General features: G+C 39.1%; 1 protein-coding gene across 7 annotated transcripts in view; it reads left to right on the top strand.

Moving 5' to 3' along the window:
• Nucleotides 1-17,553, top strand: part of EML4 (EMAP like 4) — a 147,284-nt gene extending 129,731 nt beyond the window's left edge. For all 7 annotated transcript variants that reach the window (XM_064709006.1, XM_064709007.1, XM_064709005.1 and 4 more), the window contains 6 exons: nt 3,080-3,168; nt 4,323-4,420; nt 8,359-8,446; nt 9,682-9,780; nt 14,115-14,245; nt 14,714-17,553. In XM_064709006.1, the coding sequence (XP_064565076.1) occupies nt 3,080-3,168; nt 4,323-4,420; nt 8,359-8,446; nt 9,682-9,780; nt 14,115-14,245; nt 14,714-15,178 (970 nt within the window). In that variant the 3' untranslated portion in view covers nt 15,179-17,553. The remainder of the gene's footprint in view (nt 1-3,079; nt 3,169-4,322; nt 4,421-8,358; nt 8,447-9,681; nt 9,781-14,114; nt 14,246-14,713) is intronic.
• The last annotated feature ends 461 nt before the right edge of the window (nt 17,554-18,014 follow it).

The following is an 18,014-nucleotide window of genomic DNA, read 5'->3' as shown; positions in this document are numbered from 1 at the left end:
TATTTTTGTGTGTTTAATTTACCAGCTAGAATTTTTTTTTTTACCTAACCTTATGCCTAAAAACCATCTGAAGTTTGGTTTTTAGCAAACTGCTGAGCATGCTTAAAATTTCCTGGAAAAATGAAATGCTAAATCTTTTTCGGGAGTTTCCTTCAAGATGAAGATGCAGTCTGCACTAAATTCATGAGGTATAATATCAGGCTACACAACCAAGTTGACCTTCTAGTAAAAACCTTGCTGAGCTCTTGTACACTTGATTACCACGTTGAATCTTTCCATCTTAAAATTATAAACATTAAATTGAACTAATATTTTTGTCTTCATTAAGCACAGCAGAATATACAGGCCTAAGAGTACTTTAAACAGGTAAAAGGGAAACAGTGTCAGGCTGTTTCTTCTGAGTTTTTAGATGTTTTTGAACTTATATTAAAGTACAGTCAAGGCACGTTGCATGGCCAAAGCATCCAGTCTGTTACTTGCTTTTGATTGACTTTTTTTTCCCTTGTCCTGGAGCTTTTAGTGTTGTGTTTTAAGTTTGGCACGTTCAGTTTAAATTCTTATTTTTAATTTACTTGAGGCAATGAGTTTATACTGCGTTCAAGAAGTTTATGATGATGGCCTTGGAGTTTTTTGGGGTTTTTTTTTACCTTCAGTAAAAAGAGTTTTTAAGCAGTTATATTTTCACCATTATATTTTAGTGTGTTCTGAAATTGTATAGTTCAATGATGGGTTAGAGATATACAAATGAAACTGAGTTGAAATGAGACCTGGTAAGTGTATAAGTGGATGAGAAATAAATGGAGTTGAGTCAAGATAAACAAAACAGTTTTAAAATTACTGCCTATGCAGCAGCATCATGCAATGCTTTCTGTGCCAGAAAATCTGGTCCAAGGGAATTATTTCCCAAGGAATGAAGGCTGTATCATATATCTCGATTAACATAAGAAAAAATAATCTCAAACCCATAACAAATATTTTAATAATTTGATTAATAGCCTAAAAATCTTAAAACAAATATTAAATGAGACTAATCTGTTTAGAACTCAGTAAACCCAAACCTTGCATGTGTCTGTTCTAGTGCTGCTCAGCTTTCAGCACAGAAGTGAGTAAGACAGGGACAAGGAATGGAGCACTAAGAAAGTTGGGTTTGTTGGTTAAAGTTGAGATATCAAAAGAAAACTGACTTTTGTCCCTTTTTCTCTCTTCTTGTCTGTTGTTTTACAGTGGTGTGGTTTTTATCAGGTCAAACATCATACTTTTGCTGAGTTTTTCACATATCACTTTCCATGATAAATATCCCAGTATCATTTCCCCTTTTGGTCTGCAAAGGGTCTACTGCAGGTTTTGTTGCCACTTCCTTACATACCTGCTGTGGACCTGATCAGCAGTTGTTTGGCAGTACTAATTCTTGCTGTGGATCCTGCTGCTTGCTGAAAAGGCACAGCTGGAAAACTAAAAATGTTTTTTTGAGGCACTTTTCAGATCCTTTTGCCATGCTTCCAGTGGTACTATTTGCAGGGAATTAGATCTTTCTGTGACTAATCATGTAGAATATCTTGTACTAAGTACTAAGCATATGAGTAATCAAAGGCACTGTGGAAAAAATGACTAACAAAATTCTAACAAAAATGTTAATATTGGTAAGAAAACTGAAGGCTGAAGGGCAAGGTTAGTGTAAGGCAGAGCCATAAAGAAATAAATCAGGCAATAGAGGCAAATCAGGTAAATATTATCTATTTTCCACTGGTTCTGTCTGTCCTGGTTATTTAGCAGTCCATGCCCTGTGTGGTTGGGGGTTTTCTATGTGTGTTTTATCTAATATCTTCAATGTGGCTCTCTAACTACAAGCTGGCTTGAGCCATTGGGACCAGGCTGCTTTCCAGATGCCTGGATGTTGGACCCTGGATGAGCATGAGCTGGAATCTCATCCCCATCCATAGAAAGCAATGTGTGATGATGTTCCTGGGGTTCATTTTGCAGCTTTGCTGTGCAATAAATGGTGCCAGGTTTAGTAATGTTCCACTGAGTTCACTTTGAGACAGAGGGTGGCCTTCCCTTGCTCATTTCCAGTGTTTGAACTTGCCATTAGGGATAGAAACCTGCCTGTGGCATATGTTCATGGCTGTGAGAGCAGAAGTTTGGAGCAAAGAAATTAAATTCTGAGTACAGCTCCAATGTGTTAAGCCATATTGGCACCTTCTGTTTCATGGTCTGTGGGTATGAATACATATTTTTTTAAATGGTCGTTGTCTCTGTGTTGCATTGTTCAGTGTATTTAGGAGTTGGGTGGGCGTCAGAGCCATTGCAAAGTGCTCAGTTTCTGCACATCCTGCATCTTGCTGTCAGTGGCCATTTTGGTCTGTGTGCCAGTGAGTTTTTGTAAGCATCTCACATGTGCCTCATAAATAATAAACTGAAGGTTAAAAGTTATTGCTAAAGAATAAAAAATGCAATTAATTACCTTAGCTATAAATCATCAAACAAGAAATATAAAATAAAATACTAGTTTATGAACCATCAAATTCTAGTGAATGGTGGGTTATTCCTTCTTTCTTTAATAAAATTATTCATAGAAATTAAAAGGATTGGGAGAAAAATACCAAGCTAGAATAGAATTTGTGTTTACAATGAGTACAGAAATGTTTTCCACTTACATCTACTACTTCTATTTTTTTATTAACTTTGCTTTATAAAAATTGAAACATCAGGTTTTATGTCAAAACTTATCTTCAAAATAAGGAAGTAGAATGAAACTCAGATTAAGGCTGAATGATGATAAGATGCAGTCTTATTTTCTGTTTAGTAGCATGTTTAATGTCCAGTAGACATTTTGGTGATTATTACAGTGTTCAGCAAAGGGGGGAAAAATTGAATGGTATTTAGAATCTTTCATATATTGTTCACTGAAACTTGTCTTGCTTTGTGAACCAGAAAAGTGTTCCATTAAAAACAGATGTTCTCTCTATGCTGCCCTAGAGGGGCTAGCAATAGATGATGAAGGCAGGCAGCAGTTATGGCTCTTTTACTTGTTCTTTTTGTTTAGTGGAAGTGATACTTACTGTCATTCTCCTCTCTCTAGGTGGTTTGTTTTGGATGCAGAAACGAGGGATCTGGTCTCAATACACACTGATGGCAACGAGCAGCTTTCAGTGATGCGCTACTCAGTAGGTAGGCAGACTTGGACAGTCAGAATAATTCTGATAAACCAGATGGAGATTCTGTTGGATGGTGTTAAACTAGTCCCCAGGCACAGCTTTGAAAAAATTGTTTCAAATGCTTAATGTGTAACTGAGGATTTGCTTATGGATTTGTTTGTGTGTACTAAATCCTGGAATTGTGTGACTGCAAACATCACCATCACCTTTCTCAGCTTTTTCTTCATATTGAACTCTGCTGTCATAATAAATGTTAACTTTGGTCCCCCAAAAAAAGTTCTCAAATGGTTGACAGGTTAACAGAAAAGTCTGTAAAAAGCTTAATATTTCAGTGATATTTTAATATCCCTTTTAGTTAGTTTTCAAGTTCATTAATGCAAACCCATAAAACTAAGTTTGTGTCTGTCTGGAAGTCAGAGATGTTTGTGAAGTGTTTGCTCTGGGATTACACGGAGTCCAAACCAGTGTTGAGTCTCCTCTTCAGACATGATATGACAAATAGTCAGAGGCTGACTCCTCTCTGTTAAAACAGGATGGAAGAACACGCTTGTAAATCTTTTTTTTGTTTGCTTTTGGCTCACATGCAATGTCAGCAAGCAAAATGTTCCTCTGATGCTGCCATGTGTGCCAAGCACAGCAATTTATTTTACATCACTGATATTCACTGACACTTAGAGGTGTTTGATTGTGATTTAGGCAGCTCTTGTCCACATATATAAAGGGAGACAAGATAGAATATAAAAATGCTTATAATGTTTGAAAATTCCAGATCTTTGTATGTTTAGTGTTGATTTATTTGCACTCCTCACCTCCAAAGTTAAGCTATCTGTAGACTAAATACTCTTCTGCATTTTTATGGTGCATAAAACTCAAGTCTGCCTGCTGTCAACAGCTTTCACAAATCCGGTGCAGTCTGAGGGTTTATATCCTGTCTATTGAACACTGATTCTAAAAAAAAGCAGAAGTGAAAGAACTTGTCCAAAAAACATAACCACAAAATAAACAGATACAGCTGAAAAGAAACATAGTGTAAACTGTTATAAGTCCTTCAGTACAATTCATAAGGAGTAGTTTAACTGAGACTATTGTCTTAGCAATAAACCTGAAATAATTAAAATTCACAAAACAAACATTGTATTTATTTACATCAAATATTCTGTGTTGCAGATGGCACCTTACTTGCAGTTGGATCCCACGACAACTTTATTTACCTCTATGTAGTAACAGAAAATGGAAGAAAGTATAGCAGATATGGAAAATGCACTGTAAGTTTTGGAGCATGAATAATCAATTCCATGATTATTACATCTTGTACATGCATTTTGATGTTATACATGCATTTAGATGTTAAGCAGCGAAACTCTTTCCAGAATCATGTTTTTCCCTTTTGGTTATATGTTTTATAGGGTTTTGTCAGTATTTGGTTGATTTTAAACTTCAGTCTCTAATGGCTACTGCATCTCATCGTGTGCAATGATCACTTTTGCATCAGATATGACTAATTATTCAGATTATTGCCTTCTTTCTCTGAAATGGGAAATTAGCAGTAAAATGGAGAAATGCCTTGTACCTATATGCTGAAACTGGTTCAAGGAAAATATTACATTTGTTTGGGGATTTTTTCCTCCCATTGGTAAAGTACTTCTTGAACTAACATAGTATTAGGGTGGTGTAATTCCATTAGAATGTGTAGTCTCGGGGGCTGAAAATATACACTGTTTTCAGTTGCAATTGTTACTACAAAATTTGAACTTGAGGGATCTGGCCCAGGGTAAATAGATCTAAATGTAGCATGGGTAATGGAGTCTGTTGGTTTTGTTACATTGGATGAGGTTGTCCCAGTGCGAAAAAGACTATTTTTCTGCAAGTGTGTAGTTATCTAACATTCTGGCCTTAAGTTCAGCTATCTTTCAAGGTTAGTGAAAATATTTACATTAAGAACAAGTGAAACTTATTGAGATATGCAAATTATGTCATAGAAATAGTTTCACCTTTGAAATGTGACACACACTAGAGCGCTGGGGTCAGAGCAGCCTGTGTGCAGCTGCTGTGGGGGTACAGGGCAGGCAGCAGCACTGGGTTTTCCCCATCCCTGCAGAGCCCACAGGGAGCTCAGAGCAGGGTCCCAGTGGGGCTGGTGGGGGTGGCAGTGAGATGTCTGCACCTTAGAACAGCATCTCATCTCAACACTTATTTTTTTAACTATAGAGTATAACATCACTCAGAGATGGCTAATCCTAACATACATAATCTTGAGCTTTCTATGTATTTCAAGGCCTTTAAAGATATTTAAGATCATTTATTTCTATGCATTATGTATGTGGAGAGAGCATATTGCAATTTAATCCAACATCTGGATGTCCCAGCTGCCTTGGCAGGAAAGAGATTAATAAAAATTGGTGTGGGAGAATTGAGCATTGTTACACCCAGGCAGAAGTGTCAAAGCTTCAAAGCAGATTTCTGTTCTGCTGTTCCTTTCAGTGTGAGTGACTGCCTGTAGAATACAAAATCAGCAGCACGGTTTGTGTCGGGGCTGAGCTCCCTGCCCCTCCCGGCCGGTGCAGAAGGCAGCGATGTGGAGCTGCCGGCCAGAGCTCCCTGCGAGGCTGCAGATCCAATTTCACTTGCCCTGCGCCTCCCCTGTGCTCCCTGCCAGGCCCATACCAGCTTGATGCTAAGCAGGGAGACTCCCAGGCATGCTCAGGACCCGGAGCACTCTCCTGGCACTGCATCCTCCTGGCGTTCTGTCATTCGGTAGCCTCACGGGTGACCTCCAAATAGTGTGACTCAGTCCTCCTGGTAGTTAACTTCTGCTTGTTTCTTCCAGCTTGAATGCGTTATTTGAATTCTTTCAGAAGGATTTTATCTACTGAACCAGAATTAGCTGGTTCATAAGGGCTGTATGCCTGCTGTTAGGTTTAAATCCCCTCTCAGTCACAGCCAGGCATTCTGCTGCTGCTAGAGAGGCAAGTCTCTAGACCTGTGGGCCTGTTTCCACAGCAAGGGATAGTGTTGGCTGTGATCAGAACTTCAGATGAGCCAAAACAACCATTTTGACTAGTGCAGCTGTTTTTTGAGGGCTCCAGCTATGCAGTCAGCAGAGTGAAGGTGTAGGCTGGGGCAGAACTTCCAGCGTGTCAGCAGTGCCCGGGTAGCTGCTGCTGTCTTTGTCTGCCTTACATCAGAGACTCCTTAGCAAAACAGGAGTTAGTGCTGGGCATTTACTCACAGGGCTGTGGGGTGAAAGCCACACAGACAGCCACTCTGAAGTATTTGGTACACTGAAGTGATTAGTGTGCCTGTCCTAGAGGCTGTGAGCATTTTGAACCTTGCACCACTGAAGTCTGAAATAGATAAACACTGCCAATGGAGGAAGGAGTTTCCATTTAGTCAGTTTTCATAGCTGGTAGTAATATGAATCATTCATTGTATATAAAGGTACAGAGAAGGAGAGAGTAAAATGTTGCCTTATTGGTGACCAGCTACAAAAGAAAGATTTTAATAGAAAATGGGATCCTCCTATTGCAAATATGATAACAATGTTGTGCTCCAGGTCGTCATTTGGTGATCACTTGCCTGAAGGGATTTTGCAGCCTGGAGCCCCCTGGCCAATTGCTTTGTTCCCTCCCCCCACCAGCCCCAAGAATTTTAACAGCTGCCAAATGTCTGTCAGGATTTTGTAAATGACTGACCAATTCTTTTCCATGTTGGAGTTCGATTGCAAATTGGAAGACTTGGAAAAGAAGGGAGGGAGAAAAAAATCCTAGCCAATTGTGCACTTTTTTTTAGTACCAGCTTTGCATGTCAGTATCATATGTCTCCCCCATGACTGCAAAGTAGTTATGTCAATACACAGTTCCTCTGCTTGAGGCAGAGACTCCTGCATAAGTAAACAAATCATAAAGGCCAACTTTTCTCCTAAATGTTTTTGCAGTCTCTCACAGAGGACCTGGGAACAGGGAGATGGGACATGGGTGTATTTCTACATATAATTCTGGAAGTAATCAGGATCTCTTAGAGTTTTCTGTGGCAGAAGCTGGCGTGGTGGGTGGTACGGCAGCCAGTGCAGAGCTTCTGCATGGCCCTGGTGTGGCTGCTGCAGGCTGTGCCAAGAGACCCTCTGGGGGCCTTAGGGACATCCTGTTCATAATGCACACTGAGGGAGGGACATGGATTGACATCTGTCAGTCAAGAATGTGGCAGTTTGTTTCCTGGCAGAATGACTATGAGAGAGAGAAAGTAGATGGTCTTACAAGGGGAAAAGGAGCAGTAAGAAGAAATAAAAGGGTGCCAGAGGAAGAGTGACATGGATGTCACTTTTATTAATTTCCTGCCCTTGATTCCTACCTTATATAAATCTGTGGCTTCTCTGGAGCCTTTCATAGCTTTATTATTACTGTTATGATTACTCTTAGTTACCTCAAAAGAAGTTTGTGCGGAGAAAAACTACTCTGTCCAGCTGCATCTGTCTTCTTCCCCAAAACCAAAGCCAGGTCCTTAACCCTCAGTGTGCTCAGTGATAACTAAGCAAGTAGACCAAAGGGTTTTGATTTTTAATAAAGATGAGCAGTGCCTGTAGGGCAGACACCTTTCAAAGCTGGTGCTAACATGGTGCAGAGCCTTTCAAGAAGCTTAGAAATGTATTCTTGTAACTCCAGTCCATGATCTTATACTTCTGCATGGTGGTTGTTAACCAAGGTATCCTAAGTTTTTAGGATGAGCAAGGGTTATTTGAATGAGTGTGCATTTAATGGAAGTTATTTTAAATAGATAGAGAAATAAAGAAATCCTATCTGTCACTTTTTTGTTAGGATCTAAAACTGATCCTGTGCACGTTACTTGCTTTTGCAATTAGGAGCAATGTGTATGTTCCTAATTCCAGTATAAACTGGGGCTCATCCATATTTCAGCATCATGCCTTCTAGGAGTAAATCATTCTGGAGTCCAAGAGGGCCAGGCTTTACAAGGGAGAGCTGGAGAGGCACGATGCCCAGCCTGTGTTTGTTTAGCTGTTAGGGAGTGTGGCAATGGGACTAAGGAGCCTTTAAAGGCACACAAGTGAATTGCAGCTGACCTGGGGCATGTGGGAAGGTGATTTTATTTTTTCTTCTGCTGTTAGCTCTCCCATCCGTGGGTGCAACTTCTGCTTCATTTTCAATTAAAATCAGTTGTTTCACACTGGTGTTACTGCATTCTTCTTCAGGGACATTCCAGCTATATTACACACCTTGACTGGTCCCCGGACAACAAGTATATAATGTCAAACTCAGGAGACTATGAAATACTATACTGTAAGTATGAAATTAAATACACTGGAAACAGAAATATGTATTAGCTGTCAGAGTATTTAGAAAAGTGTGTTTGATCAGGACTGTACAAAGTGCTTACTGACAAAGGGACTGATTTGAACTTGTGTAACCTGATATCTTGATGTTATTCAGAGCTGTGTGTTACCTAATGGCAATGCCAAATATAGCTTACTTCTTTACAAGGTCATAAATCAGTTTAACAGTGTAGAATTTACAGAACAAGTGGCTCTACAACTTGATGTTGGCCAAAAGTTCTGTAGATTGAAAATAATATATACAGTTGTCTAATTAGTGTCAACAATACCAGTTATTTTGGGGGAATAAAATCAGTGGGCTGGTGCCACAGTTCTCTGCTGGGGTTTCTTGTTTGAAACATTATCTTGGCTGCTGGTGGTGAAAACTAAGAAAAGCAGTAATGCTACTTTAATGAGTTAGTGGTGATAATGTTTTTGTGTTTGTCTTTTTTTAATATGTGAAAACATGAATGTAACACGTAGTGGTTATGACAGAGGTTCCACTTCAGGTAGTGCATTTTTTTAAATTGGGGGGTTTTATTCCTGTCTTCCTATAGCTTTAACTTGGTCCAAGAGGATTGTTGGTTTTTTTCCCTTTACAGGCAAGAATTACCAACAGTTTAAATGTCTGTCACCTGAACATATTTTTTCTGCCTGTCACAAGTTAGGTTCCAAATCTAGATAGTGCAGTCTGTCAAAAGGAAGTGTTGGTGCTTATAATTTCATGTATAGGGAAGAAAAGAACTGTGACCCATTATTACTGGCTTGGTGTATTGCAAGACAGTCTTTTTCTAGTTAAAAGTTGTCACAGTCTGAGGCTTCTCTGGCAGTAGTTGCTCACTGTTTTAAGAACACAGTTTGCTGAATGATTTACTGAATTCTAGCACATCAGTGGAGCTAGTAGGAAGAAGAAATTATTATATTACAGATTGCATTAAAGAATTTTGTAGAGTTAGTAGCAGGGTACTCAAGTTGCAGGGAAGTGGTTTTGAGATTATGCTATCAGAAGAGGGAAATGAGAAGTAAATGTGACTCATAAAAACCAAGTAAAGCTTCAAGTATCTGGAATTTTATAAATGTGCTGGTCTGTCTTTGCCTCTACAATTTAATTCCATTTTTTTTACGGCATTAGCTTCTCTTCAAAGAGCACCTATGGAAATAAATTTTGCATTGCATAACTCATCATTCACTTTTTTTTTACAGGGGACATTCCAAGTGGCTGTAAGCTAATCAGGAATCGTTCTGACTGTAAGGATATAGATTGGACAACATACACTTGTGTGCTAGGCTTCCAAGTGTTTGGTGAGCACTCTTTAACTTGCTTTTAAGCTACTAGCACTGTACTTTTGTGGTTTTGCTTGCTTCAATTTCTCATTGAAAGTACACTGTTAATGATTATTAAGGAATGGTGCTGAGATCACACCCCAAAGTGACTGACCACAGTATTTGTCTGTGCTAAAGTGCACCAAGTCTTCCACAGACAATGTACAATTGATTTCTATTTAGTTCTTGAAGTTAGGGGGTTGACTCTCCCACTGTCATTTTAGGCTACCAATTATGGAGGCACTGAAGCAACCAGCTTATATTTTAAAGTGCTCATATGGCACATGTGCATTCTCCTTTGGTTACCTTGTTTTGGGATAGGAACAAGAGTGTTACAAGTGCAGGTTATAGTTCATAAATTACAATTATGACAGTGCTTTGATACCTGTAGTCAAAGGTGAGTAATATACTCTGTTTGTAAAGAATAAAAATGCTTTAAAGCATGAGCAGATTTCTACCTACTAGTTTATTTTTAAAATATACAAAAACAATTTTAAAAAGCTGACAGATCTGCTTTTAATTTCAGACTGTGGCAAAACAGTTCAAGTTGCTTTTTCTGTAGGTAGGTCTGTTGGCCATAAACGAGGAACTCCTCTGTGAGGGGTGTAAAAGTAAGGTTCAGCCTCCCAGTGAAGTTCTGGGACCAGAGTTGGGAACATTTCTATTCCACCACTGAGATCAGGCACCTCCTTCTGTTCTGGTTGAAATACCAAAAGCAAATAAATCAGCAAATTCTTTAGAGGTGAGGATTAGATCTACAAATCTTCTCTTCACAGCTACTAGGAAGTCAACTTTGAATACCAGTTTACATACAGGATAGAAGAAAATCAGTGAAGTGTGAGTCCTTTCTGTAGCTTCTGACACATCTCATGTGTGTTTAAGGGCTGTCATGTGCTTAACAAGCAGGTAGCCTCCAAGGATTGAGGTTGGTGTGAGCGCTAACACTGACACATTTATGTGGCATATTGGTTGGGTGGGGGGCATTTGGTGCTTAATAACCAGGCATGATTTCCTTTTTGGATACCAAAGATCTGAGACAGAATAGGAAAAATAAAGGGGTCAGAGAAGGAAGCTAATTGATAGACTCATAAATATTTCTGATTTCTTTGGAGCTTGGTGTATAGCAGAAATAAAAAGGAGCGTGCTCTTTCTGCAGCTAAATATTGTTGCTTATTGCTAGTTGGATGAAAATATTGGCTTCCATTAGGCTGAGGACTGTGAATCACACTGTGTGTTTGCAGGTGTTTTTATTCAGTCTGCCTCAGTGAAGTAGAAGCATCTCCTGACGCTCTGATGCTGATCTGTGAAGCAGAAGCATCTCTTGATTGCTACTGTGACTGCAGTAACAGTGCAGCACAAAAGCCTTTTTTAAAACAGTATCAGAAGATTCAGGAGAGGCCACAGAAAATGAAAAGCAAACCTCTGATGTTAATATGATACCTTTCACCAGGAACAAGGAAAACACCTTGCAAGGACTGCGTTTTCCTTATGGAATAGGCTTGGAGCTGAAACATTTTACATTTTTTTGCAGAGTACTTAATTCTACCAGAAACATGGAGGTAGCAGACTGTTACTACTGAGTTTTTACCACTACATTTGGTAGTAGAGCAGACAGAATAAGGGCAGCAGCTCTCTGAATCCCAGGGCTTTCCCATAAGCGTCCTTTACTCCTGACCTAAGGAGGTGGGATGTGGGAGTGCAGAGAGAGTTTGATCTCACATCTAGACCACTGGCTTTGTCTTTTTGACAGCTGTTAGATAGAAGCTGTTATTAGTGGCTGGGGCCAGGCTGGGCAGCAGCAGCTCCCATAAACACTGCTTTGAGAAACCATTTTACTTATTGCTTTTGGAAGTGGATAGGTCTCCTGATCCTGTCTGCATTTTCTTTTGGATTAATACAAACTTCAACCACTCTGAATTAAGTTTAATTAGTTTCAACTACTCTCAAAATCTTCAGTGTGCCAGAGGACCTGGGCATGAAATAGATAAAGCAGATAATGTGATGGTATTCCAGAGCACAACAGAATATATTTAAACTTCCTAGCCAAGACTCATCACGCCCTAATTTTATATTGTCTGCTAGTCTGACACCCTTTGCAGAATCTTAAAGTTGTGGTTTGACCTGAAACAAAGGGAGTATTTTCCCATTAAATCAGACAGTGCAGCTAAGCCAACCTATCAGACATGTGCTAATCTGGCTTTGACCCAAGGGTCAGCTGGCTCAGGGATCCAAGCAAGTCAGGGGCTGCTTGCTGATGCTCAGGAGAGAGGGTTGAGTTTGTGGGATTTGGATTTTGGGGGTATGTGTTTTACAGTTCAGCTCTGTGGGTAGTGTGCCATAGGGTCAGGCATCACACAGGATGGAGGAGGAGGATGATGGAAATGTGTGGTGTGGATGAGAACAGCATCACTCCTTTTGGCAGTGCTGTTACTGTTGGCTCAGCAGTGTCATCACTCTGCACCCCAAACTCTTGAAGTCACTCTGGGTTTTGCTGCACATTTCCCACAGTTTTGCCTGAACAGATTCTTTTGAGGCTTACTGCTTTCAAGCAGAATTTGTTAAAAATGAAATACTGCTATTGTGCCTTATATAAAGTCCTATTACTTTGGGGGTTTTGTTATTTTTACAGTTATTAAGAATTTTTGCAGTTATCTTAAGAATTCAAGACTCAGTCATATTAATGTCTTGGATTTTTACCTGCTTGCCTGATGCATTGAAAGCAAATCCTGCTGTCTTATGACAAAGCAGCCTTACCTTTGGAGCTGCTAAAGGGCTTGGCAAGCATAAAAGATGTTTAATAAAAGTTTCAATCTTGAATATTAGTCCTTTTAATCTTAAACGAAAAAGAAGAGGAAATTAAAAAGAAGAGGAAATTGCATAGTTCTTTGTCAAAGCCTGCCTAAGGTGGTAGCTGAAACTTCAGGCATTTATTACTCCCACATGATAACAGTATTTCATATATAGAATGAATGAGGAAAGGTAAAATTCATTCATGTTGAACTACTTAAAAATTCTTAAATAGTATAGATTTTTTCACTTTCATTTCATTCATGTGAGACAACTAAAATGTTTCTTAATACTTTCCTTAGCACGTCATGTCATTATTTAGTAAATTACCTAGAATGTAGCTTATTGGCATTGTAACAAGTTTAACACGGTTCCTTTGTTATTCTTCAGAGAAAATAAAGTTCTTACTCCACCCACTGAAGAATGGGAAAAAACAGCTTTAAAGTTAAACAGTCTTTGACATTTTGCTTAAAAACAAGAAGATAAGGCAATTCTGAGTTGGCTTTTAGTGCTGTATACAACAGTGGACAACACATCCTTTTTTTTTTTTTAAATTGAAATCAGCAGCTGTAAGGGAGGAAGAAGATATTTTAATATCTAATAATCAACAGCCCTCTTGGTCAATTGGGCACAGATTTTTGGGGTGGGGGTGAAATTTGAGGGGGGAAAATTACAGCTAACTCCTAGACCTTATCAGAAACTCAAACCTGATTTTAAAAACATGGTACCTTTGGCATATTTTATAATTCCTTGCTTACCTTTTGTTCAGCTTTTCATGCTGATGTGAATTGTCTGTTTTATTATGGGAATCTGTAATGTCTTTATGTTTTGTTAAAATAATTTTGTTTAGAGTCCCCCTATCCCAAATTTGATCAGTGTTTTTCATCTAGGAAATGTTGTTATTCTTTTGTCTAGACATATCTGTGTCATTCTTTTGACTTAAAACCATATTGAATTGTACTTAAGCACTTGACAGCACTTACATCTATGAAACTTGCCCAGGCTGGGTTTCTGTGCAGAGTATCATCAATCAGTTGTCTTCTTTGATTTACACAAATACTAAGATTTAAAGAACAAGAAGTCAAACAAATGAAACCAGAGAAGAAGCCAGTAGGACCACAGTGTGCAGTACCCGGGTTTGCCTTGTGATTCAGCATCGCTGTTGCCTTTAAAATGTCTATGCATGAATGACCATATTAAGAGCTACCAGTTTAGCAGCAAACTTGATTTAAAGATAAGATTTAAACTAGACTGAGGTTTTGAACAGGAAACAAATGATAAGCCCAAGATATTATCCTGGCTGAAACTGAGGGTTTGGGACAACAGTGGGGGAGAAGCATTACACTAGCAAAATATTAATGACATTTAATGCAATGCACTTTCCATTTTCCAGTTGAATTTCTCTCTTACCTTTTGTTCATCTTGCCTTTTCTCACAGCTTTATAGATTTTATTTTTGTTAATGAATTGTCTGTTGATTTGTTTCCAAAACCACCATTGCTGAATATCTGCTGTGCTCTCTCCTAGGAGTTTGGCCCGAAGGATCAGATGGGACAGACATAAATGCCCTTGTCAGATCCCATAACCGAAAAGTGATAGCAGTGGCTGATGATTTTTGCAAGGTCCATCTCTTTCAGTATCCCTGTTCCAAACCAAAGGTAGGTCTAGACCAGTCTAGTCCATGTGCTTGTTTACCTTGCCTGAAGCTTTCCTTGCTTCCAGCATAGTTGTTTTGGAGCCTGGCAGGCAAATACAACTTTTATAGTAGTACCCCCATTAATTTTACATATAAAATAGAAAGTGTAAAACAGTATAGATATAAAAAAATATACCTAAAAGAGAAGTGTCAATAGTTATCCTTGAATTCTGGAGATAGGGCATGATGCTTTGTGTTTCCTGGCCTTAGTGTGAGGTCCATTACTTTTTCTATAAAGATCTATGTCTCTTCCAAGTTGCAAAGAAGAGAGGAAGTATTGTGGGAAATCTAATATAAATATAATTCCTTACTCTTTTGTGAACTAAGATCTCTCTTGAAGGGCTAAGCAAAACTATTAGTGGTTTTAAATTTCCGTATCATATGCTCTTCCAGCCAACATGTGATTTATCTTTCTGCTTGTTTTCAATAGGCCCCAAGTCACAAATACAGCGCTCACAGCAGTCATGTGACAAACGTCAGCTTCACCCATAGCGACGGTCACTTGATTTCAACTGGAGGGAAAGACATGAGCATTATTCAGTGGAAACTGGTGGAGAAGGTGACTCTGCCACCAAATGACATTGTCCTGGATATCGGTGCCACCAAAGTGCCCATCCCTGCCAGTGAGAACGCCGTGCAGCCTCCTGCACATCTGCCCCAGCCTTTTAACGAAATGAACCAGAATGAAAGCATAACTGGCAGCTCTCTGGCTTCCTTGGAGAGCAACTTGGAGCAGTGTGCAGAGCAGAGCGAGGAGCACAGCGAGGAGCACAGCGAGGGCAGCAGCCTGGACCCTGCTGAGCCCAGCTACGAGGAGCCCTCCAACGAGCTGAGCGAGGAGCACAGCGAGTCCACGGTCACGGAGGAGCAGCAGGATAACTCGCCGCTGTCCTAGTGCTCCCAGCTCAGGTGGTTCTTGTTTCCCCGTGGTGTGCGTGCTTTCATTGCAAGGGTGAGGGTTCAAATAGGGAAGAGTAGCTGAGATTCATGACCACTCCAGATTTTGAGTTTCAGTGAGATTTTTAGTCTGAGCTTCAGTTCAATGTGTGGAACCATCCCAAGGGCCTGGCTTGATGGTCTGTAGCAAGATCTGGTCGCAGTTAGTAGTGGACATTACTATAGATCCATTTCAGTTCTGAAATTGCTGTCAGGAAGTGGCATGAAATACATACTGGAAAAAAGGTTAGCTCTGAGAATTAGCTGAAGTAGACCACCTTAACTACGTGGAAGTGCTTTCCAGAAGAACTGAGCTGATGGGAAGCGCTGAGCTGTTCCAGCTGGGAAGCACTGTGCTGCTTTTTCCAGGTGCAAAGACAAACAGAATGAAAAAAACAACCAAAAAGCTCTTTGTAGGGCTGTTTTCCTTTGTTTTTCCTTGAGAAAAATAGAGGAAAAATAATTTAACAATGCCACATGTATGGCAATGCCTTCTTGATCTAAAACATATGCAATTTTCTAACACTACTAATTCCTCGTGGAGTCTGGATGTGTTCAAAGTTGGTCTGCCCTGGGTGCTGCTAGTTCTAAGGCAAATCCTGTCGAGGAACGGTGTCGACTGTTCCATTTTCACAGACTCTTAACTAGCAGACTAACCAAATACTGGCATGTTTCACTTTTCATGACCTGAAAGTTGACTTAAACTATAGGACATAATTGTCTCTTCAAAGAATTGCTTGCCTTGAGAGTTGGAAACTTGAGAGAATCTTTTACAGTGACTTTGATGTGAACAGCAGAAGAAGCATGACAAGAACACAGAAGTCAGATGGGCTCCAGAGTTAAAGTTTAAGCCTTCAATCAGAACTTGCTCCATCCCTCGTATGAAAAATATAAATACAGTTAACTTAAATTATTAAATTGGTGCTTAGAATTAGTAAGTTGATACATTTTTCTTCTGAATTTTTAGAGGTAATTCTTAGAAATCATTAAACTGCAATCTCTACTTTGTTTTTTCCCCTGGCTCCTTTAGCAGTTGTGATATAAGCATACAGTAATTTAGATGATAATGATGATGTGATTTTTTTTGTTTTCCCTAGACTTGCTGATCTATTGTTTTTGTGATTTTATTTCCACCCCACCCCTTCCCAGGTTGCTGTAAGCCATGCAGCTCTCATGTGGCTATACCTGGCCAGTTACGGGATATCTTGGCATTTGTTATGCATTTGGAAAGTACTTTTTTTTACAAAGTTTGTCAGATAGCTACATTTTGTTCTTAAGTGCATACATTTCCTACTTTAAAAAAGATATAGATTTACTGGCAGATATCCATTTCCTATGTACTTGTTTATATTTTGATTACATAGAATTTTCTTTTTTTAACTTGCTGCATTGTGCTGGTATTTTAGTTCTTAGTTAGAATATCATGTTTAGAAACTTTGGATGAGTTCATAAGTCTTAATTGTGCAAACGTTTACGTGATTGTGCCATTCCAAAGTGCATCAAAACTGTCATTCCCTTTCTAGTATCTTCTCAGGAGAAATGCTACAGATCAGGTATTTAGTCATCATTTGGAAAGATAAAAACAAATGGACTCCCAAAGGACATTTAGAACATTTATATATAAAATATATAAATATATATATACACACATATATATATATATAGAAAAAAAAATATCCTCTTGTTTACAACAGTTCCAGAGAACCTCAAAGTAGTTCCCTTCAGATGGAGGGAAATATGGATTCCAAGCAACCCATCTGTTTAAACTGTGCTCTGTACATAGAGTTTTACTGGAGAGCTCTAATATGCCTGACTTGCAAATCTGCCAAATAGCAGCAGTGGAAGGTAAAGTTCATCAGCTCATCAAAGTTCTTGGTTACAAATGAGGAATATGCTGTAGGTTTAGAGAATAATCTTAGTGAAGGAGAAGGGATAGTAGAGCTAACAAGGCACAGAGAGCTCTCTGTCATTTTTATGAACTCCACATAAGCAACACATTTCTCTTTGGAACATCTGTCACCTGGGGTTGCCATGTAAGTGAGAGTTAGAGTTGTGATATTCTTGTGTAGTTCAGAAGACTCTACTAATATGCAAAAAGCCTTACAGCTTTCAATTGCTGGCAACTACTGTTTAACAAATAATTAAATCTGTGATAATGGATGGAAATGGGATTATGTAACTGTAGATGTTTTAGAAAAATAATTGTGAATGAATTATGATTAAGAGTGTTTCATGTGAAGATGTTTGAGCCATTTCTATCTATCATGCATTCCTGTCTTGAGGCAGAAAACTTTGAAGATTAAAAAAATAAAATAATCAAAATAAAATATTGCAGTGTCGTTCTCCATATCTGTTCTGGTTCCTTCTGTACATAAAGTGGATGCTGCCATCAAAGTTGCAGTGTCTGGGTTTGTGATTTTGAAAGAACTTTCTCAATGTGTGCTTTTTTGATAACCTCCCAGGCTGTCTAAAAATAAATTAACTCAGCATCATGTATACTATTGTAAGATCTGAATATTGCTCTTGTTTATGTCTCATGAGTTCTATGACATTTCCCCTTGTCATGAACTCCTGGCATTATCCTTCTGTAGGTAATTGATGAATGGCAGAGTGTTACAGACAGATTTTTGTCCTGCTGCGAAGTGCAGTCTTCCTTCCAGGGTTCTTCCCATAAGCTTTCTTCTGGAAGTCAGGAGAGAAGTACAAACTTACTTTGGCTGTAATGTATTAAATACCCCAATGTTTTCCCATTCCTCATAGTCTCTGTCCAGCTGCAGGTGCAGAAGGTCACAATA

The sequence above is a fragment of the Zonotrichia leucophrys genome, chromosome 3 (genome assembly GCF_028769735.1).
Source record: "Zonotrichia leucophrys gambelii isolate GWCS_2022_RI chromosome 3, RI_Zleu_2.0, whole genome shotgun sequence".
Lineage (NCBI taxonomy): Eukaryota > Metazoa > Chordata > Aves > Passeriformes > Passerellidae > Zonotrichia > Zonotrichia leucophrys.
The sequence above is the reverse complement of the archived record's forward strand: the minus strand, read 5'-3'. Positions and strand labels throughout refer to the sequence as shown.